Raw genomic sequence first — 23,474 nt, forward strand, 5'->3', positions numbered from 1 at the left:
AATTCAATTGATCAAAGTAAAAATAATTTAATAAATATAATTACTATATAATTAGATTTCTTAGGTAACACAGATGGTGCATAATCAACTTAGTAATTCAAAATCCAGTAATATACATCAATCTGTTTGATGAGTGCAAACTGTTTACTATGCTTACAACTGTCTCAGGACTCCTAACACGCTAGCTATGAATGTGTTTAATCTTTCCATCACAAAAGGATTCGTGAACCTCTTTCCTCTGCTACATAGTCAAATCCTCTCTTTTACCAACAGAAATGAGCAACTAAGCAATAAACACTTAGCCTACTGCTACAAGTCTACCAAAAACACTGTTCAGGAGGCAGCTACATGACATGAACTATGAGTAACATCAAAACCTAACGAAACTTAGTTCTTTGTAGCTCAGACCTAAGAACAATGCCTCACTGAGGAAAATGGTTAAGATTTCTGTCTAATTAAAGTAGACAGATTATTAAAACTACTTAGAATCTTGCAGTCTGCTGACTAAGCACATGACATTAGGAGTATTCAGACTCATATCTAAGTATGTATGTATACACATTATTATTAAAGTCCAAACTCTTGTTCTTAAGTAAGCCAGAAAGGTATAGGAATTTGATCCTAAAATTTGGGAACACTTTTGTGCTACAGTAAAATTCAAATTGTTACCCTGGCAGAATTACACTGTACTAAACATAGCGACTGTACCTATGAATTAGTTCTTACAAAAACATAACATTGTAAAACAGTTAAGGGTGACTGGTTAAAAATTGAGCCCATACATGATGGTATTTAAATTCAAATATTTAAATTCTTGTAGTGGCCTTTTAAATTCCTAAGTAAATGGGGGAGAACTAACCCAGAAGCACAATAAAAATATAAAGGTGGGTCTCAAAACTTAGAATTAACATACAAATGGGGGGGACCACATACAAATATTACCTATTCAATGTTGAAGAACCATTTATTTAGTTAAGAAAAGTGATTATATTTGTGAGCTCATAATCTCTACCTTCAAAATGCCTAATTACAATACATATTATTAGTGAATTATCCGCACTATGTTCTGTCAAGAGTTGTAGTCAAGGTCTGTACTATAAGAGCATGATCACTTTTAAAGATAAGCCTGTAGAAATTCCCTTTACTTTACGGGCACTGAGCATACAGACCAATACAAGAAAAAGAACAACCTGAATGAACTTTGAGTAAATTAACTGCTTCCTACCATCTCCCTCTTCTATTTCCTAAGTGAACCAAAAAATAAAATAACTCAATCTAGACCAGAAGGAAGGTGCATTAGCATATTCCAAATGATAAATGACTGGGCTCTAAGTGTTTACTTATGGAATTACCCTTATCATCCAGAATATAGATCCTTACAGAAGACCACAGAAATTAACAACAGAAACTCTATCATTCATCAGAAACCTCAACACATTCAACAAGGCCAAGTACTCAGAACACTGAAGATACCAAACCCCAGGATTGCACACGCGCTCAGGATGCCCTGAATTAGCACCCACACGTTATCTGAATCACCTTTTCAAAACACACAATCAATGCATCTATTTTAAGACACTAATCTTTTAGTTAAGGACTTTATTCTACTCAGCAACGTGTCTGTCTTCCAAAGCGGCTCTTTCCATTCCAGAATACAAACTCATGAGGTTTGTGATCACTGCTAGCTCATTTATGTCATTCTAACCCACTAAATCTAATTCCACAAAATGTCCTTGATTGTGTAAAGATCTAATATTTCTTGATGAAACTCTAGAATTCTCTTCTCCAATGGTTACAATTTTTTAAAGTATGCGATAAATTTAGTGTTATTGCCATGAATGAAAAAAAAAGAGGTGTAATTTTGTTCCAAAATTAACTTAGTCTCATGGATTTCTATTAAGTCTTTCAAGCATTCCAGAGAATCTTTTCATATCTCCATTTCTAGAAAGTGTAATCAGTATAGAAGTAATTTGGGACCTTGGAAATGGCATTCATGTCTTTCAGCAGATGCCAAATTTTTGACCGACATGGCTCCCACAATTACTGTTACCATCAGTCCAGTCAGTTAACAGGTTGTAGGAAAAGATTCGTTTTTGCAGATACTGCTAAGCTGTTTAAAGAGAAGAGAAAGAGATTAATTTAGCGAGTATGAAATGTACAGATATTTAAAATATTTTGAATACTTTGTTGGATATATCAGAGGTGTGACTACATTTTTTAACAAACATACTTTTAAGTATGGTTAAAAAAAGGACAAAAACTTAAGTCACTATGATAGAAATACTATGCCAATATGTGTTAGTCAATTAATGTATGAATATTAACTACCATAGGAAGACAGGTATTTAAAAGCTACATTTTAAGGTTTTTTATCATTTTTACACAGGTACAAATCAAGAATAAAACCTGAAACAGTTCCCCAAATACTAAATTGTTCTCAACCATCACAGTAAATACACCCAAACCTGAAAATTTCAAAGCAATCTATTTTGTATTTCTGAACTATCAAAATACTAATTATTCACAACACAGTTTTCTAAAAATAGTAAGACAACAGTTTTATATTAATCATAACTTTTTTAATTAACAAGTAGTGAACAGAACACTTAAGATACTGTTTACTACACACTGAAATAAACAACTGCTGTAAATTAAACCCAAACATTTACAGTAAAATGTGCTTACACATAAATATGATCAAATTTATTTAAAGCCCCTGATAGGTCCTAAATACATGCAGTTACCATGTAAAAACAAGACCATGAGTTGATGCAAAAAAATGACAAAGATCACTGTCACCAAAACTAGAAAAAAACAATGAAATGGAAAGAAAAAACACAGTTAATAAGACATGAGGAACCTAAGAAAGCAGCTTTAAAAATAGGACACTCTAATCTTGCCACTGTTGAGAATTCCTAATTCTCCAAACTGCCATTTATAAAATGACAGCCTAAGACTCTGTACTTGGAATTTTAAAACATCCCAATTCAGAAACTATTTTTCCCCAAGCCCACACTTCAAATGCAGGAAAAGCACTGAGGTTAAGAAAATATTCCACAGAAATGGTATAGTTTTTAGGAAAACAAACTTACTACTTCCAGAACCTTTTGAGTCTATATTAACAACCATTTTTCCTATTTTCATCCATTACTTTCCAATATCATGTTAGAGATGAATAAATTCTTTGAGCCCATAACTGAAAGATCAACAAACCTGATTTTATTATGACACCATATGTTTGTCATTGGTTCTGCACAAAATTATATACAAAGAAATATATACAAAAATGTTCAAGTATTAAATTTCAATTCAAGGCTTCTGTTTCAAAAGCTACATTTAACATACTTCAGAAAGAGCACAAATTAGTCATTTCAAATAAATTTCCAACTACTTTTGGTTTCTATATCTATGTATATATATATATATATAATTCATAGGCACTGAAATCCATGCAGCTGCATTGTGGGGCTTGTATCCTACCCTTGTAGAAGCAGGTCCGTCACTCCAAGTTGTGAGTTTGGCTACTACCCATTCATGCTCAAGTGCAGTAGAGAATTTTACAAAATGTGATAGACTGAAAAACCAGAGACTAATTTAGGTCTCAAAATCATATTATCTAGCAACAAAACATTTACAGTTGTGCAAGAACAAGATTCCATTTCCATAACCAAGTAACAAAATAAAACATCTTACATGTAGAATAACTTACATCTTTGGACTGCTGGAAAATACTTGATTATGAACATTTTAAAAATAAAAGACAGCAGAAGCCCTGATATTACCTCTGTTTCCTTATTTCTTATACTACCTTTTAAAATAAAGCAGGAAATGTGGCCAGCAGCTGGTCCCGTCTCTTCTGCCCCAACAGCTGTATCCACTTTAGCACAAAGAAAAACAAGGATGCTAAATACGTATATCCTTTATCAAACAGTGATGTTTCACAAAGAATTTAATGTCTCTTGCATTTCAGAGCATCAGAACACACACTTAAGACAAGTGGACAATAAACAGTATTTTAAGGAAAGACTTTTCCGTCTTTGGAAAAACGGTATCAATCATTTCATTAATTTAAACAAGTATTTTTAAACAGGACAAAAGTTTTAGAAATATGGAGAAAAGATTCTTTGTGAAGCCTCACTTTACATGTTTTCATTCACATTTCACAACCTTCAATATCTAATCATACAGAAATTTAGCCTAAATTTTAATACAACAAAAATACTTTCAACAATTTCTTCATACTCATTGATTAGTAATTACTGTGCTGGTCCTCAAAGAAACATTTCATTTATCATCTTCTAATTAAAACACAGAAATCTGATGGGTATGTTAACTTCCAACTTCTCAAGTGGTGAGATATTAGGGTCTTTAAATAGATTGTATTTCTGCATTTTCTGCTGAAAACTATAAGGCATTCTTAAGTATTTTAGGAGATTTGTCATCTCCAAAAAAATACCACATTTGCGCATGCCTCAATACTTATTGTCAACCTCTGAAAAGTTGCTCTACAATTGGAATTCCAATTTGCACCTTGTACAACTCGGAACTTCCATTCAACTTCACCTGTTTGACTGTCTCCAAACTGTATCTCTATTAGCAGGTTTCAGTGTACAGTTGGAACCGATGTCATCCAAGGCCATGTCCACACTGGGGACAGAAGAGCTAGGTACACGCAACTCTGAACAAGGGGACACATTTAACAGCTATTTCAACCAGAAGCAACTTAAGTACATTAATGACCAGCACAAGTCTGTTTCCAGGGTGGACAAGGCCCAAATTAAGATTCCCCTCCCACCACCTTTCAAAAAGAAAAAGAAACAAACAAAAAAAGATATCACACACACACACACATTGAGATGTCTGCCCATTAAAGTAGGCTAAGCTGCAGAGCATGAGCGTTACGGGAAGAGATGGATCCTTACCAGGTTGTGAGGCGGGAACGACTGTTCTGTAACCCCTACAACGGAGCCTGGCAGGAAGGAAATCACCTAAAAAAGAAACTGTCAGAGAGATTTAATAGTCACAGGTTATCATTAGGAGTTGGTTACAGTGTCACATTCATGCTTTTAGCTAAACACTTAAAAGATTTAATATTACTTTTTTTTTCCGCCTCTGAAATGCGTCCGGTGAAGATGTCCCACTAAGGTGTTTGACATGGTGTAAGGGAGGAGAAAGGGGTAAACGCGGATAAAGAGCAGATTACTTGACCCTACATTTTAAGAGACGACGACGCCTTCCGAGCGCACGCCGAGCAGAACTCCACCGACACCTTATCCTTGTCCACATGGAGACACACTCCTCCCGCCGCGTCGTCCTCTTCCCGAGGCTCCGGCGGCTGCTTCCCCACCGGCAGGGCGTAGTCGTGGTCGCCGGCGGGCGAGTCTCTGAAGAGGGAGGTGGTCAGCCGCAGTCCCACGCCGCTCAGCCGGCTCAGCAGGCGAGCCAGTCCGGTCTCGTTGGCCAGGACAGCCCGTAGGTAGCGACTCTCCTCCTGCAGTGCTTGCACGCGCTTGCCCAGCTCCCGATTCTCGGCCCGCAGCTCCTGGTTCTCGGCTGCCAGTCCCCGGACCCGACTCTCCAGCCCCATCACGTACTCCTTCTTCTTGAGCCGATTAAGACGGGCAGCGGCCGCCGCCGCCTTCCGGGGACTCTTGGTCGCCGCCTGGTTGCTGTCGTTGGCGCCACCGCCTCCTGCTCCCGGGGACTTTCTCCGCCTCTTCTCCCCGCCGCCGCGGTCACCGCCGCTGCTGCAACCTCCGATGCCGTTCAACAGCCTCTGCAGCAAGTCGGAGAAGCGCTGCATCTCGGCGGCCGCGGTGTCGTCGTCGTCGTCCCCCCTCAACAGGCCTCCGCTCTCCGAGCCTCCGCCGGACGAGGACAGGGGCCCGGGCGAGCTGAGCCCGGGCTCCAGGTGCCAGTCCGGTTGCCGAGGGTCCAGCAGATCGGCCAGCTCCAGCCCGGAGAGAAAGTCCATGTCCTCCGGCTCTTCCTTGGGGACCATGGCGATCGCCTCCTCCTCCTCCTCCTCCTCCATCTTCACGGGCGAGGGCGCGGGCGCGCGCACGGCCACGCTGCCGCGGCTCCCGCTCCGGGCCTCCGGCTCGCCCCCGTCCCCGTCCCCGTGAGGTTGCTCGCGGTCAGGCGATCCCGGCCTCGGCGTCTCCGCCCCCGCGGCTGCCCCGCTCGGCTCCCGGGGCGGCGCGCGCGTGGCGGGCGGCTCCCGGCTGTCGCGGCGGCTCGGGAAGTCGCGGCCCGAGGCTGCCAGCAGCTTGGTCAGGCTGTGCCTCATGGGGCTGAGCGGCGGGCCCGGGTAGGCCGCAGCCACTCCGACCCCGGGCCCCCCGCGCGCAGAGCCACGGCGCCGGGCCGACCGCAGGCGCGGGGAAAAGTCCGAGTGGCCTCCGGCGGCCGCCCAACCCCCCGCACGAGGCGGGGGGAAGGCAGTGGAAGCGCGAAGCGGCGAGGCCCGCGGGAGGACTCGGCCGCGCCACCCAGACGGCGGCCTGGCCGGAAGTTACTCTCTGCCCACCCCGCCCACAAAAACGCGCTTCGCTCCAGCCAGAGTATCGCGAGATTCCGAGTGCTTTCGAGACGCAGTAACTTCGGCTTTGCGGTGATGTCATAAGCAGGCGAAACACAATAAAACCTAGTTTCCACCCCCTCACTCATCGGTACTACCCGGTACCACTCTCCTCGATCCAATATGACATCTAGACACATTTGACGTAGCTATATAAAAAACTGTTTTTGTGAACGCTTTTATTTTTGCTGTTTCTCTCTAAACTGCAAACAAAATAGCACGCATATGGAAATAGTCCCCGTTAAAACAAAAGACTTCAAATCGGAAGTGTTACCAAATTCTGAGAAACGCAGTCACGTACTGACACTAACTCCCCAGGCGACATTCAGAGGGCCTTAGTCTCAGAAAATGATCTTTCATAATACTATTACTGCTATTATTGTCATTATTACATCATTTTTATTTTATCATTTGCTTTTGCAATAAGGATCACTTGCAGAATTAGCTTGTTTGCCAAGAGTGGGTGGTTGGTTTGTTTACTGGTCTCTTGTTTTGCTGTTTGTTTTCTGCTTTTTTTTTCTTTTGTCAAGTCATGGCAGTTACTTTTTCCGTTGGCTTTTTCCGTTTTTAAAATACCAGCTTTTTGAAAAGACAAAGTCTTGAACAAAACACTTCACTTTTTATTCAATGAGTTCATGCTCCTCGCACTGATGTAATGAATTCTTCTTTTAAGCCTCACTACACATTGGGCCAATAGTGCCTGGCGGGGAGGGGCTTCTGCAACCACCAGGGCAAACAAAGTAATGTAATTCAGTTTAACACACTCAGTAGTCAGTGTTGATTCAAATTTCAAGAGTATGGTCCCGGAGTTCTTAATTTTAGGCATTTTTAAGCAAAGCACAGTTTGACGGAAGAGTTTCCTGCTGATAATCGAGTGTATGCAACAATATGACCTGACCACCATGAAACTCTCTGTAAAAGTATGCATGACATCTTCCATAAAGACAAATGTCTTAATTAGGGTTTCCATTGCTGTGAAGGGACGGACGGCATGACCAAGGCAACTTTTTTTTGTTTGTTTTTTTTTGTTTGTTTGTTTGTTTTTCAAGACAAGGTTTCTCTGTATAGCCCTGGCTGTCCTGAAACTCACTTTGTAGACCAGGGTGGCCTGTCTCTGCCTCCAAAGTGCTGAGATTAAAAGCGTGTGCCACCACCACCCAGCTCCAAGGCAGCTCTTATAAGGACAACATTTAACCGGGGCTGGCTTACACTTTCAGAGGTTCAGTCCATTATCATCACGGAAGCAGAACAGAGTCCAGGCAGGGTCCATTTCCTCTATGAAAGGAACTCCGAGTTCCCCAGGCAGGCTGGAGGAGTGTCTCAAAGCCCACTCTGACACTGACAGGCCTCTTCCATCCAACTAGGCTACTCTACTCTACCCTACTCTAGCAATGCCACACCTCCTAATAGTACCAATCCCTGATCCAAGCATATTCAAACCACCACATGGATTTTATAGATTGACAGAAAAAAAAGTGCAAAATAAGGGTCTAGAGGAGGATCAGTCTCTGCCACACAGTGTAAATGTAACCAGGCTATTTTTGCTCCCAGCTTTCTGGGTGGTGTCTCTTTGAAGAGACAACGATGTGTGTTTAATATTTCTGGTTCCTCTAATGCTTATCTGTGAGCACAAGAATTTCCGTGCCTCCTAGACATTTAATTACTTTTAACTCTTCCAGGAAAAACACACACTAATTTTGTGTGGCCATGTTTGAAAATTATGTCTAATTGAGTGGCAGACAATGTGATGAATCAGAGAAAGATCTGACAGAGTAGGTCAGAGATAGAATACACCCAACTCTCACGAAAATAGCACAGGAACAGAATCAACTTAAAAGAGCAGCAGAGAGAGAAAGAGAGGAGGCAGTTTTGCTGAAACAGTTTTAGAGAGACAGGTTGCAGATGAGCCAGAAAATGGGAAGGAACCAGAAGATTAGAACAGATTGCCAGAGTTAGTTTGAAGCCAAGAAGAGCAATCCAGTCAGCTGAAAGAAGCCAGTTCTAATCAGTCAGCTTGGAGAAGAGTTTGGGCCAGAACAGTGGGGTTGAAACAGCAAGCCAGAGTTCAGAAAGACCTAGAAAGGGTGAGTATATTAAACAGTAAGCTTCTGAAATGAGAATTATATCTGGCAAATAAAAGATCAGGATGATCAGGAAAGTGTTTCCTAAGGAGTTATTTAAGCTGAAATTCAAAGTGGGTACTCTGAAAGGAAGAGAAATGAGCCACAGAAGAGAAATAGTGTGCAACAGAACATCTCAGCATCCATGATATCAGCAAACGAACTAAGGATGTGATTACGTCATGGGCACTCTGACTGTCATTACAATCCTTTTCAGTTTGTAGCAAGCAAGCAATACAACATGAAAATCAATGAATAGCAGGCAGCAGATCAATATTTTCTTTGTTAGCATTCTTTGTTTTCCCATAACACAATCTTTTTTTTTTTTTTTAACCGTGAGATCTTTAGTCCTTCAACAATAGACTTCTCAGTTTGGAGGAGACTGTGAATGCCTCTCTGAGACATGTATATATAAAATTTTCATTTGGGAAACTAAAAGACTAAGAAGGTATCAAACCTTGATGAACTGTAAGAAGACTTCAGCCGGTTATAAGGAAGGTAATGCTTGTTAAGGACATGGCTCCATCCCTTCTAATCCCTCAACCCTACATGAAATGGGAGTTTTACAAAGCTAGTACACTTGAAGTAGGGTTGTTATGGTGAACACGTATGACTAGTGTCCTTATATAATTAAAAAGTGGCAGGGGTAAGGATGGCAACGTCACTCAGCAGGTAAAGTTTGTTTTTTTGTTTTTTTTTTTAAGATTTATTTATTTATTATATGTAAGTACACTGTAGCTGTCTTCAGACACTCCAGAAGAGGGCGCCAGATCTCGTTACGGATGGTTGTGAGCCACCATGTGGTTGCTGGGATTTGAACTCTGGATCTTCGGAAGAGCAGTCGGGTGCTCTTACCCACTGAGCCATCTCACCAGCCCCAGGTAAAGATTCTTGCTGCACAAGCTGAGTGACTGTGTCGAATCGCCCAAAACCACATGAAGGGAAAAGGAGAGACCCAACCATGCAAAGTTGTTCCTTGACCTTCGCCTGCACACTGTAACACAGGCAACTCCCCCATGCATATCACACACACACACACACACACACACACACACAAAAGTCTTTCATTTGTAATAAAAACTTTAAATAAGAAAATAAAAATAAAACCACTTTTGAGATCTGGGACTTAGCTGGTAAAGCCTTCTCTAGCACCGGCATCGCCCTTTGTTTGATCTTCAGAATCATACAAATGGGGCAAGGTAGGGCACACCTGAAACCCTGCATGGAAAGGGTTAAGGCAGAAACACCAAAACTTCAGGACCAGACTTGGTTATATAGCAAATTTAAAGCCAACCTAGACTACATGACTATCAAAGAAGGGGGCGGGGCAGGAAGAGGAAGAAAAAGAGAAGAAAGAGTAGGAGAGAGGAGGAAGCAGAGGCAAACAGTGAAAAGACACATGGGGAGACAATACAGAAATACAGTGGAGAGAAGCTGACCAGATAACTGGGGCATTGTGTTTGTAAACCAAAAGTGCTAAAAGTTGCCAGCAAACAAGAAGAGACTGAGTCTAGAAAGAAGTCTACCCTGCAGCCATGGGAGTTAGCACAGCCTTGCCTAAAGCTTGATTTCTGAGTTTAGCTTCTGGAATGGAGGCAATTCATTTCTGTTGTTTCAAGCTGAGTTTTTGTCACTGATTAGAGTAGCCATGTGGTAAAACATGTGGGGTATGAAAAGAAGCCCAAATATGGTGTGTGTGTGTGTGTGTGTGTGTGTAAGGGGATCAGCAGTATGACTCTGGTATTCTCGTGGAGTTTAGTCAGATTTGGGGAAAGACCCAAAGGTTTGACTGGGGCTTGATGACTTGTGAGGGGGTTCCTTCTCATAAGCCAACCTGCTGGGCGTCAGGAGACACTTGTTCTTCCCCAGTGTGGGACTCACCAAATAATTGCAAAAGTACCTATATGGCATAGGGCTTTCACTGCCCAGAGCAAATGGCCCAAGTGACCAGAAAGGATGCAGCAAAGCCATTTATGATGTAGGCGGAGAAGTAAGGCACTCAAGAAGACACTCTAACACTGTTCTATTAGGGCCCCTACTTCACCAAGCCTTCCAAACCGCTGTAGCCATCGAGGAATCTGGCAAATGCACTTTGCTTTTGTGGGTGTGTTGGTTTGCTTGCTTTTACCTTTACATTTACAATGCAGGACCCCCAAGGTTAGAAGGGGGATTGACGCCAATGGTTAATGCCAATGTAGCAGATCGTCCATAAAGACCACAGTGGCTACATTGATCCATTTCCTAAGGCAGGTAATCAGATCCCAGACAGCAGAGAGTGCAGCTGAGTCACACTTAAGAGGTTTCAGTACAGAAAGAAGAGTACGTATATTACAGAGACCAAAGTGCTCAGTTCATGTTTGTTTTTCCATTTACCAATGACCCATAAGTTATGAGGGGCAGAAAGAGCAGAAGGGGCCAAGACTGGTTCTCAACTGAAGAACCAGGTTGGTAACAGTATCTAGAGAGCAGATTTTCTGTAACCTTTCCATTGATGATCCACTTTTGTGGTATGTCTCCCCATCAGTGAAGACCCATTGTTGCTGCTGACGGCAGAGGGGTAAACAGTATAGAAGTCAAGCCTAAATAGTTGGAAGGGTGCAAATGATGCTTGCCTTGTCATCACAGCAAGGCCCTTCCTTCTAGAGTGGATGCCATCTCACGGCCCCTCACAGGTACCTCAGTCCATTCTAAATCTTGATTTCTCCAGAAATGCCAAGGTGGATGTGGTGGAGCATGTCTAATCCCAACAACTGGGAGCCAGAGGCAGGCAGATCTCTATGAGTTCAAGGGCAGCCTGGTCTACATAGTGAGTTCCAGGACAACCCAAGTGACACAGTAAGAGTCTGTCTCAAACGAGAAAGAGAGAGAGAGAGAGAACGAGAACATAAGAAAAGAAACTCCAGAACTTTCCAATGTTCTTTATATGCAGAAAATTTTAAATTAGACACAAGGTGAAAAGAAAAACATACCGATTCCCTATGGGCCCATCATCCGTATTTAGCAATATAGGGCCTCACTTGCTTCACCCTCTTACTCATTTTGTTGACAAATTTTAGAATAAATCATAGGGACCACACCTACATGTGCCACTGGACATTTTTTCTATAAGGCTATTTTAGTTTCATAACCACAATACTATGACTATAACTAATAAAAGTCATTACAGACCTTACTCTGGTGCTGGGGAGAACATGGGCCTTTGTGTGTGCTAAGCCAATGCTCTATCACTGAGCTACTTCCAGGCCTTTTTAATTTCTTGATATTTAAACTCAGTCCTTTTTCAATTGTGCTGCAGTGAACTTGCCTGAATCAAGGCCTTCAATTCCGCACATAGGTCCATTTGCTTATGTCTTAAGTTCCTTTTAACCCAGAAGAGCACTTCTCCTATTCACCCGTTGCCACTTGTTGGGAACCAGGTGCGTTGTCCCGTCTGATAATACACATTTTAGATGTGCTTGCTTGTGAAATAACTTTACCACTCCCACTATTTATTTCCCCTCCATCGAAGGTGTTAGTTTCCTGGACCAGAATCATTTTCTGAAGATTCAGAATCCTTGGAATATGTTCTAGATAGTGTTGTCTGCTATGTGGGCTGCACATATCGGAAGTACACAATGCCTAATGTTTTCTGGCCAGTGTTTTCTAATGATGATCAGTGACCAGATTATAGAATTCTCCACTAACCTCTCCCTCTTTTCTCTCCCCTTTCCTCCTGCTCTCTCTCTTCTCATCTCTCCTTACAGGATCTTGCTATGTAGCCCAAGCTAGCCTAGGATTCACTCTAGGCAGCCCAGATTGAACTCAATCATGTGATTTTCTTACCTTTACATCCCAAATCTGAGTCTTGGGGCCAAGTATAAGCACATGGAACCATGTTCAGTTTATTAATCTTTATTCATTGTTAGATTACTTCTCTATAAGTTGTGATATATATATATATATATATATATATATATATGCTATTGAACACTACTTTGTATCTTCATACATGAGCTGTTTTATTCCTTGAAATACAGGGACCAGGAAAAGTAGACTAAATGTCCACTCAATTCCCTTTAATAGTCAATTTTCAGAGAAATGAGTTAAAAGACCTATGAGTGTTTTATTTATTTTGCCTTTGTTATTGTTTGACTCTGGTTTTCTTCCTTCCCTTTTCTGTCTATTGTGATGAATTCATACTTGTAAAAAGCTTTTATATTTCACTCAATATTATTATTTTGATAATCAAATTACTCTTTGGCCATTGAGATGCCCTCCAATGTTGGTCTTTGCTTTCAAAAAACATTAGTGTCTGTTTCTACTGTACCTAGATGGTTCAGGGTCATCATGCTCTTTTTCCAGTCCAGCCACAGTATCAGCCTCTCTTCTAAGAGGAGGTATTTAGAAATAGTTTTCAGCCGTCACACACATGGCTGTAGCCATCTTCGGCCACACTAACTGGGTTCCTGAGTGGGAGGCAGGAGCTGTATGGGAGAGAATGATGAGAGAAATAATGGAGGCCAAGACATGTTTCTGTTCAAGGCCCCAAAGTTTACTAAGAGTCTGTGCTTGTAAAGAGAGAAGGCCCATCCCGGCAGATCTATTCTTGATGCCCATTGCCAGCCTGTCGGCCATCTGCAGGACAGAACTGGCTTGGCAAGTAGGTGTAAATTACTAGATTATCTCCAGAATATCTCAAGGGCCTCTCAGCAGGCAGCAGTGTCTTGGAGAAGAGCAGCCTCGGGTGACAGAACAATAGAGCCATCTAAACCGGAAAGCTCCACCCCAAGTGGTCTCATACTCGGTGGCATGGAGGTCTGAATCAGACTGCTTCAAGACTTGGGGAGGCTACACATGGCCTTAGGGATGTTCACAGCACTGGGTTGCCTTTGCCTTCAGTCATTCAATTGATGAAGCAAAGAGATAAGTATTGGTAAAAGAAAGATACTTTGAATTTAGAATACTACTTACTTGAATTTAAGACTAAAAGATTTTTAAACTTCTTTTATATCTGCCTTCAAGCACTGAAAGTTTTGTTCCTTAACAATGTTACCATTTTATTTTTTTTTTTGACGTAACTGAAATAGATATAATTGTTTTGGCATTTCCACTAACCACTAGTACTAATGAATACAGTGGCAATGACCTCCTTGCAGTTCCATTTCCATTAGAATATGTTTCGTTAAGAGCATTCATTTAAAATGCTATTTCTAGAGTTGTTAGGAGAGTTTATCTCTCTCCATACTTACACCTATGTAAAATTCATGCCTGGTTCTGTTTATATCTGTGTTACTCAAGATTTTAGTTCTCTTGTTTTCTCTCTACCCAGATACACTTTCTTTAAGATCACGCAGGGGGAGGGGACAGGACTGAATGAAGGGAGATGGTTTCCTTACCCAGGAACAGAAGTTCCTTGGCCTTCTAACACTTTTAACCATTGAATGTTTTTTCTTTTCTTAGACCAGCGGCTCTCAGCCTGTGGGTCCCAACCCCTTTGGAGCTTGAGTTACCCCTTCACAGGACTCATATATCCAATATCCCTCATATCAGATATTTGCATTATGATTAATAACTGTAGCAAAATTTCAGTTATGAAGTAGAAGTAAAAATGACTTTATGGTTGGGGTCACCACAACTTGAGGACCTGTATTAAAGGGTCATAGCATTAGGGAGGCTGAGAAACACTGTCTTAAACAATCTGTACTTTCTACTTCTAAGATGTTATTACACAATTCATTTCTAGGAAAAGCCTTTTCTCATTTCTCCTAGATTAGGTTTGGAGATTGTGTGTGCTTTCCCATTCATCTGATTTGTGAACATTCTTTCTCCTCTGTTGGCAGCAAATTCAATGATAATAAGATCTTATTTGCATTGTATCCCACGACTTAATGCAGTGCCTGGCCTAGAATAGATTACAAGAAGCAATCTATTAGATGAGCACAATGTATTAAATATAGTAAGAAAGACTGAAAGATGATAATAGCTTGGCTTGCCCTACCTCTGCCGACATCCCTCTTCTAGACCAAAAGCAAAAACCACTATCCAAAGTCTAAAAGACTGAGCATATGAGAAAATGTGTCCCTAAAATTCAAGGTTATAACAGGATAGAAGACATACAATATAAACCCATGCAGCCATAGTCATCTGACTTTTGATAAAGATGCCAAAAATATACATTACAAAACTGATAACCCCTTCTGGAAAAAAAATGGTGCTGAGAAAAAACCAGATATATACATGCAAAAGAATGAAACAAAATCTTTATCCTTCACTGAGTGTAAAAATCAACTGGAAATGGATCAAAAGTCTTAAAAATTAAAACCTGAAACTTTGAACCATGTGAGGGAAGAGCAGGAGAAACATTTCAAGATATAGGGAAGGCCTTTCTGAATAGGACCCCAGTTGTTCAGGAAATGATACTAACAACTGGAAAATGGGATCACATGAAATTAAAATTATTCTTCCCAGCAAAAGAAATAATCGGGTGAAGAGACACCCTACAGAATTGGAGGGAAATCTTTGTAAGTTGTACATCTGGCACAGAATTAGCATCTAGCACATATGACAAACTCCTAAAACTAGGTAAGAAATCAAACAACTCAATCAACAAATGAGCTAATAGGTGGAATAAAAATGTCCAATAAACATATGCAAGTATGTCCAGTATCACTGGCCATTAGAGAAACGTAAATTATTCTACACTGAAATTACATCTCACTCTAGTCAGGAAAACAGGCATTAAAATAGCATCAATCCTTGTAAGGATATGGACAATAGAAACCACACTTGCATTGTGGGAAGGTACACCATGGAAGTCTGTACGGAGTTTCTCCTAAAACTTAGTAGGTGTATCGTATAACCTAGCTATTTCTGTGTATCTACCAAAGGACTCCAAGTCAGCATATCACGGGAATATTTTTATAACTATGCTTATTGTAGCACAATTCACAATAGCTAGGTTATAGATCCAATCAGGGTACCCCTCAGTATAGGAACATACAATAAGTAATGTCTATAGACAGAATGAAACATTTTTTAGCCATAAAGAACAACATAGTTACGTTATGCTGGACAATAGAAATGGCTGGGGATAATCATATTATGCAAAGTACCCTAGTTTCAGAAGGACAAACATATGTTTTCTCTCATTTGTCATTTCTAGATTTTATATAGATACATATATGCATGTTAAACATACATGTGACACAAAAGTAGAAGTGGAAATGTCTAGGAGAACAAAAGGGACCAACAGAAGTAGAGTGGGGAGATGGGAAATATGCTTAAGGAACAACTACCTGCACGAAAGCAGTCCTTGTAATACATTATCATGTACAGTGGATGCACACCAGTGGACATAAGTATATAAAATCCAAGATTTCATAAAATGTGAAAATCCTTGAGAAAAGGCAATAACATTCAAATCTCTACATTTAAGAGAGAGATGCTAGATTCTAGGAGGCACTCTTTGGTGTACAAAAAGATTTTGTGATTTTCCATATGCTATTGAACATTTGTGAGAGTTGCAGCTTCCAGCTCAATGACCTGACCCAGATCTGTCAGGCCATGTGTGGCTTGCTCCAAAATAGATTTTGCCTGCCTAGTTGGAGAAAGAAAATTCTGCAGGTCTTAAATAATTTACATAGAAATGGAGCCTACTGGAAGTTAGGCAGACATGTAGAAGACTCATTTTAAGTTAAATTTATTTATTTTAAATGTTACTATCTTTTGAATTTGTAAAGTGGTGTACGGTTCAAAAATCAAAAGACATAAAAGTCTGTCTTTCTTTCTTTCTTTCTTTCTTTCTTTCTTTCTTTCTTTCTTTCTTTCTTTCTTTCTTTCTTCTTTTTTGAGACAGGGTTTCTCTGTGTAGCCCTGGTTGTCCTGGAACTCACTCTATAGACCAGGCTGGCCTCAAACTCAGAAAGCCACCTGCCTCTGCCTCCCGAGTGCTGGAATTAAAGGCATGCACCACCACTGCCAGGCTAATAACCACTTTTATTGGTATATTTTCTCTTTTGTTTGTTTGGTTTTTGTTTGTCTTTTTTTGTTTGTTTTTCAAGACAGGGTTTCTCTGTGTAGTCCTGGCTGTCCTGGAACTCACTCTGTAGACCAGGCTGGCCTCGAACTCAGAAATCCACTTGCCTCTGCCTCCCAAGTGCTGGGATTACAGGCGTGTGCCACCACAGCCTGGACTCATTAGTATATTTTCAATATTTATTTGTATGTCTAGAAATAGTTTTCATAGCCTCCGATCTTCTCCCCAGGACATAAGAGATAGTATATATTACATTGTTTCACCTACCCAAATGTATCCTGAAGATATTTATATAACAAAGAGCTTTTTAACAAAATTTCACCACAGTTGTGTTGAATTAAAAAAGGTAAAGTTAACTGCTTGCTCTTTAATGCTGTATAAGCCATTTCTAATTGTTTGCCACTATAATGATGCACTGAATATATAATCTTATGTTGGCTTTCCATCGCTATAACAAATGCTGAGACAGTTGGCTGATGAGGGGGAGAGCTTTATTTTCACTTACGGTTTTGAAATTTTAGTCCATGATCACTTAGCCCCCTTGCTGTGGGGCCTGGCAGTGTATCATGTCTGGAGCACACAGAAGAGCAAGGTGACCCACTTCATGGTCAGAGAGCAAAGAAAGAGGGAAGGAGCGGGACCCCACAGTCCCCTCCAGTAGCAAGTGACTTAAAGATCTTCTCTTAAGCCCTAAGTCCTAAAGTCTTACGACTTCCCAATGGTGCTCCCTCTGGGGACCAAGCTTTTGCACATGGGCATGTGGACATTTAAGATCCAAAATGAATTAAGCCTTCAACAGGAAAGAGAAAATTATTTTAGATGAGACCACAGAAGAGTGGGTCAGAATGGATGAGAACAATCGGGCAACTGGCAAAGGCCACGGTCCCTCTGTGGGCCTGCGGAGTTGGAGCTTGTGGGATATCATAACAATTAGATGTGTAGTGAATGACGCGCAGGTTTTTCAAGGGGAAGTTGGTCTTGGTTTGTTTTACAAGTGGAAAATGCTTGGTTCTTGAATTTTTCCAAGAGAGATGCTCACCGAGTTCTGAGGTTCAGCTGCACGGCACAGGCCGTAAGGCTTAAGATGCTTATAGCATTTAGAAGATATCAGTGAGTTGTTAGGAAGACGGAAAATAACTGCAAAAGCCTACTCTTAGCCAGTGGTCCACATTCTGATAACTGTTTTCAAGATTTATAATTAAATTTCTTTAAAAAGTACTCCCTGGCCAGCATGGATGTGGGATGCAGTACACCAGAGACTGTTAGTGGCCCATTAAGCATTCATCCCCCTTCATTCTAGATCTTCCCAGGTCATAGTGCGAATTAGCCTCATCCCCATCACAGTGGTACAGCCTGATTCATCTGAATTCATCATGGCAACATGCCCTCTGAAAACGCTTGGCTGAAGTATTTCTAGATGGCCTGGTTTGGGACAATGGATGCTGGAAGACACGCCAACTGGTTGGGTAGTGTAGGTATTAGGGAGAGACGTAAGAGTTACAGTCCTTTTTCCTTGTGCCCTAATGGTTAGATCTTAAAGGTCTGCTCAGTCTCGAAGTGGGGGAGGTAGATTCACTTGGTCAGGGCCCTGACCCAGCCACTCCATAGGTATCTTGGTTAGAGAGGGCTTGGTAGAACAATAGGCACTGGTGCCAGGGCTCCTTCTAAGACTTTTTTTCCTAAACCTCAAAAGAATGGAGCTGTGGAGACATAGGATTTCCACCCACCCTTTCCTAAGAACTAACCTGAATTCAGTTCACTCACTGAAACAGGGGCAGTGCGCTGAAAACATGGCAGTTCATCAGGACTTCTCTTTGCCAAATCTTACCCGTCTTTAGACCTTAGGCTCATCCTTCAGGGTACACCGAGGACTCACGGTTTTGTACTTTTCCAAGACATCATGCTTAGCTGGGCATCGCAGCAGGCAAGCTGTTTTATTTAAGCGTAGCCTCTCTATTCTGTTGACTATTATATTAGGGTGACGGCTTGAAATCATTGAAAAAAGTTTGGTCTGCTTTAGAAAAGGGTTTGGTTGTTTTGCTTTGAAAGTTTCCCCTTTAAAGGTAACGGTTTAGAATAAGCCAACTTACATGTTGTCAAGTTGTTCCAATGATAAATATTACTTTATAGAGGCGAGCACTTTAGTAGCGACCCTGGTTGCTTATTCTTGATTGGTCAGAGATTAAATACAAAGGGCTGTAGCATACAAGGAAGAACACCCCGCCCCCAACCCCTCCGCATGGGTGTGTTTCTGTTTCAAAGGTAGTTTATATACTTGGGGGAAGCATGGACTTTAGAGCCAGAAAGCAGACTTGCTTACTTAGTTGGCAGTGTCATGCACAAGAATAAAAGTATGATGCCCATTGTTAAAACTCTGATTTCGTGACAGTGATGAAGATTTAAAGCAAGTCAAGGAGTCCCCTGGCGTCCTGCCTAAGAGCCTTCAGTTTGCATCTCCCTCAGCCTCTCTGGGTCTTCATGGCTCTAGATAAGCCACCCTCTTAGAGTTTCACTGTCTCATCTATAAAATAGTGACAACGCATCCTCTCTTTGAGTGTGATGAGTGTTAGACTCGGTGGTGGGTGGACAGAGGACCCAGTGGCTAAGAGCACTTACTGCTCTTGCTAAGGACCCTGGCTCAGTTCATGACAGCTCACAGCCATCTATGGCTCTAGTTCCAGAGAATCTGACACCATCTTCTGAGATCCTAGGATACATACATGATGAGTACATACATGCAGGCAAAGCACCAAACATAAAAAACCTAAAAACAAATCATTAAAGAAAAAAAAATACTTGAAAACAACAATCATGTTCTCTATGCTTCCTTCTTCATTTATATCATGACATTGTCTACGAAATAACTTCAAGGGCAACCTGGGCTGTGTATGTTTCTCTCTCACACACAAAAGAAGCAAGCAAGCAAACAAACAACTAACAACAACAGGCAAAGAAAGCCCCCAAATAATAGTTCTTTTAAGTAAATCAAACTTGCTATGTAACTTTTGATGTTCCTGGCACCAAGAGAATGAGAAAATTGCTATGCTATAATCTATCTTATAGGTATTCATAATTGCATATAACAATGACTAAATATAGGAGAAATAAGAAAATAAATTATATTCTGGAAATTAACTTGATAACTTTACTTCCTTAGGAACTTTACATTAATCTACATTTAACTCTGTTAAATAGCTACTTTTACAAAACTGAATTATTCCTACAAAGAATGCCATAAGTACACATATACGCATTCAGCTTGGACTTTTAAAACACAAAATTACACAAAATGTATTGACAGAAACAGAAAACAATTTATGAGCTGCTACCAAAATCTGCTATGACTAGTTACCTTAAATTGAGGTATTTTTGCCTATTAGCATATTGTAAAATAGAAAATGAAACCATTGAAAGTCTCAATAGAGAATGTCTAAATCCTCTCAGTTATTAAGGAGAAAAACCAAGAAAGTGGAAGTAAGATAGACTTGCAGAAAATATTAGAACTGGTTGATGTAATCAACTTGAATCTTAATGCTCAATAGAATGAATGTATCAGAGCTAGCTTTTACACTTTGGCGCACAAGTGATCAAACTTTTGCTTTGCCAAGCTAATACAAAATCAGATCCAATCAGAGCCTTTTTGCTGAGAAGTTTTTGTTCTACCATGCTGACTTCTGTTTGTTTATACACCCACCTACAGTGTTGTAAGCCTCTTGTTCTGCAATGGCTAATGGGGCTGTGTCTTCCCTTTATTTTCACCATAGCATGTTTATTTTAGGATCCATTAAATCATACATCTTTTCAAGCTATCTATAGGAAGATGTCTGAGGCTGAGAATGAGTGAGTTATGAGGTAGAAGATACGGATAATCTTAAGAAATCTGTGAAGGCACAGCGGGGAACTCTGGTTAATCTTAAATGTGTCCTAGTGGGTGTAACTGAAAATTAACATTAACTTTGCAACAGTAACAACAACAACGTCATAGTAAAGTAGTTTTTGTACTTAAAAGTATAGTAAATGAATTATCTTTGCTTTTGCCATAAATCTAAGGCACATGGACTTGAAATATTAACTGGAGACCACAGGAAGCACAATTTCTCTTATGGAAAGAGATGGCGCAGTTTGGCATTAAGCTCTCTCTCTTTGCTTAAAAGATCCAGGCTGTGCTTTTTGAAGGCTTCTGATTGCAGACGCAGCTCATCGTAAGCTTTCTGGATCCCATCTACCCTGCGCTGAAGCTCGCGAACTCTTAGGTTGCTATCAACGGCCACTGCCTCTTGCTCAAAGCGTTCCAGCGCATGCTTCTTAGCCATGGCTGCTGACTCCAACTTCTCCTCAAGCTGGCGGATCTCAGCCTGTTTGCTCTGAAGCACCTTGCCTCTCTCCATGGACAGCTGCAGCAGCTCCTCTTTCTCACGCAGGACAGTCTGCAGCCTGGCCTGCAGCTCCTGGTTCAGGTTAAGATTAGCCTCTTGGTCCTTTCCCATCTGTTCCGTGGCCTGCTGGTGTTGCTGTTTGATGCTCTGCAGCTGGCTGCGCAGCTCCTCGGTCTCCTTGGCATGGTCACAGGCTTGCTGGTTCTGCAGGCCCAGCAGCTCCTTCTCTCGGGCCTGAGCCTTGCTGGCTTCGTGAGCGCATCTCTGTTTTAAGACCTCCAGTTCCTCCACCAGGGCCTTGTTGAGTGTAGTGAGCTCCAGTACCTTAGCCTCCTGGTCTTTCAGAGCCTGGCTGAAGAGGCTGTTGTTTTCCTGCCTCAGCCTCGCATTCTCCTCCTTCAACTTGACGTTTTCACTCTTGTGCGCATCCTTGAAGCGAATCATCTGCTCGTGGTTGGATGCCAGGATCATAAAGTGATTCTCCAGCTTTTGGACGTGCTCACTCTGGGCCTTCAACTTCTCCATCTCCTGCAGCCTCTTCTCTTCCAGCTCCGAGTTGAGAAGTTCTAGGATTTGGCAGCGTTCCAGGGCCTCGTCGGATCTGCGTTTCAGGATGCAGATAAGCTGGGATTGCTCTTGGATGCGGGAGCGGAGCATTGCCTTCTCGCCCTTCTCCTCCTCGGACAGTCCCCTAAGGTTGGCCAAAGCTTCTCTCAGACCGTCCATTTCCTTAAACCCTAATTCCTCATCCTGGTTTTGCAGGTTTTCGTTTTGTTTTCCTAGGATCTCGTCGGGGGGTGGGGTATCCATCCTAAGAGTCTTCTCCTGCGGCATAGACGCGCTCTGCGGGAGAACTGACTTCAGTCTTTCCCCCTTCTGATTTCAAAGGGGCGTTGCTATGGACGCTTGGCACTCTCCAGCAGTTGGTTTTTCCAGTAAGGAGTCCTATAATTGGTGGACAGACCTGCCGAATGCAGTGAGGTAATAGGAGGAGTTCAGGGCCAATCTGGTCAGGCTAGGCATGTCGTTTGAACCAATCACAGTTCTTAGTTCACTGCCACTGTCCCGCTTGTGGCGCGTCCACAAAGTCAGCTTCCTATTCACTACAAATCCTGATTTCTCATAAGAGTAAACAAAGTAAGCTTACAGAGACTTACTCTGCTCTTTGTTCTGAAAAGAAACTGCTGTCTATAAAAACATAGTTGCCATGGGTGCACACAAAGGAGAGTCTAGACCCAAGTCTTAGCTCAGCTGCTATAAATGAAATTTCTTTTGTTTCCCTTAACTCTCACCTTATCTCTCGGAGTGGACACCTTTAGTTAGACACTCAACCTTCCTGTTTATCTATTAGGAAAATAAATTGACAGACAGAAACACAGTGAACAATACAGATGCAATCAAATCAGAAACAAAAAACAAAATGCAAAAAAACAAAAAACAAAAAAAAACCCCAAACCAAACCAAAACAACAAGTCCCATGATGGTTGATTACACTTGTGCCTTGCACACTGGAAATATGGAGATATAAGACTGTTCAACAAGACACCAAGGGTGATAGTCGAATGTGTATAAAAGTGTCAGATAAGATTGACATATTAATGAAAACCTTAGAAGAATTAATAGAGCATCATGTTGAAAGAGAAATAAATAAATACATTTTAAAAACGAGACAGAAACAGCTGAGCAATGAATCTCAAGAATGATCCAACAAATGCAAGCAAAAATTAGATGGTATTTCATCCACCAAAGTCAGTAAAAATAAATGGATATAATTCTCATTATTTATGATTTCCCTTTAAACATGATAATGCTCAATTAGCTGTTTCCTTTGGATATTTAGGTTTCAAGCTTCTTAATTATTATGAAGTAGATAGCAGAAGCTTTGCACAAGGTTCTTCTTCTTTCTCCTCCTCCTCCTCCTCCTCCTCTCCTCCTCCTCCTCCTCTCCTCCTCCTCCTCCTCCTCTCCTCCTCCTCCTCCTCCTCTTCTTCCTCCTCCTCCTCCTCCTCCTCCTCTTCTTCTTCTTCCTCCTCCTCCTCCTCCTCTTCTTCTTCCTCCTCCTCCTCCTCTTCCTCCTCCTCCTCTTCCTCCTCCTCTTCCTCCTCCTCCTCTTCCTCCTCCTCTTCCTCCTCCTCCTCCTCCTCCTCCTCCTCTTCTTCTTCTTCTTCTTCTTCTTCTTCTTCTTCTTCTTCTTCTTCTTCTTCAGATTATTTCAAACAAACAGCTCCCCACAAGGGCAATTACTGGCTCTCAATACAGTTAAAGCACTTTTAGTTAGCATAGACACTCTTAACTGACTTTCATCCAGAATATAAAGAGCAAGTGACCAGAAAATTTGAATGTGTCTCTTCTTGTTTTACATATAGTGAACACTGTATTTGTTG

At 41.4% G+C, this 23,474-nt stretch overlaps 2 protein-coding genes across 6 annotated transcripts; both read right to left on the reverse strand.

The window, feature by feature from the left end:
- Positions 1-1,568: 1,568 nt before the first annotated feature.
- On the reverse strand, positions 1,569-6,520 carry Crebzf (CREB/ATF bZIP transcription factor). 5 transcript variants are annotated; one of them, XM_021168680.2, is made up of 4 exons: positions 5,214-6,520; positions 4,923-5,000; positions 3,809-3,877; positions 1,569-2,110 (listed from the first exon to the last, which is right to left on the reverse strand). In XM_021168680.2, the coding sequence occupies exons 1-2, from the start codon at positions 6,287-6,289 to the stop codon at positions 4,985-4,987; spliced, it is 1,092 nt and encodes a 363-aa protein (XP_021024339.1). In that variant the 5' UTR covers positions 6,290-6,520; the 3' UTR covers positions 1,569-2,110; positions 3,809-3,877; positions 4,923-4,984. The 5 variants fall into 5 exon arrangements, with proteins under 5 accessions (XP_021024339.1, XP_021024338.1, XP_029335333.1 ...); XM_021168679.2 differs by having other exon boundaries at positions 1,569-3,877; XM_029479473.2 differs by having other exon boundaries at positions 3,809-5,000.
- A 13,251-nt stretch (positions 6,521-19,771) lies between these two features.
- Positions 19,772-22,014, reverse strand: Ccdc89 (coiled-coil domain containing 89). Its single transcript, XM_021168002.3, has one exon. It carries the CDS (start codon positions 21,922-21,924, stop codon positions 20,815-20,817), a length of 1,110 nt encoding a protein of 369 aa, XP_021023661.1. The 5' UTR covers positions 21,925-22,014; the 3' UTR covers positions 19,772-20,814.
- Between the last annotated feature and the right edge of the window lie 1,460 nt (positions 22,015-23,474).

The sequence above is a fragment of the Mus caroli genome, unplaced genomic scaffold, assembly GCF_978045245.1.
Source record: "Mus caroli unplaced genomic scaffold, Mus_caroli_1 scaffold_8, whole genome shotgun sequence".
NCBI lineage: Eukaryota > Metazoa > Chordata > Mammalia > Rodentia > Muridae > Mus > Mus caroli.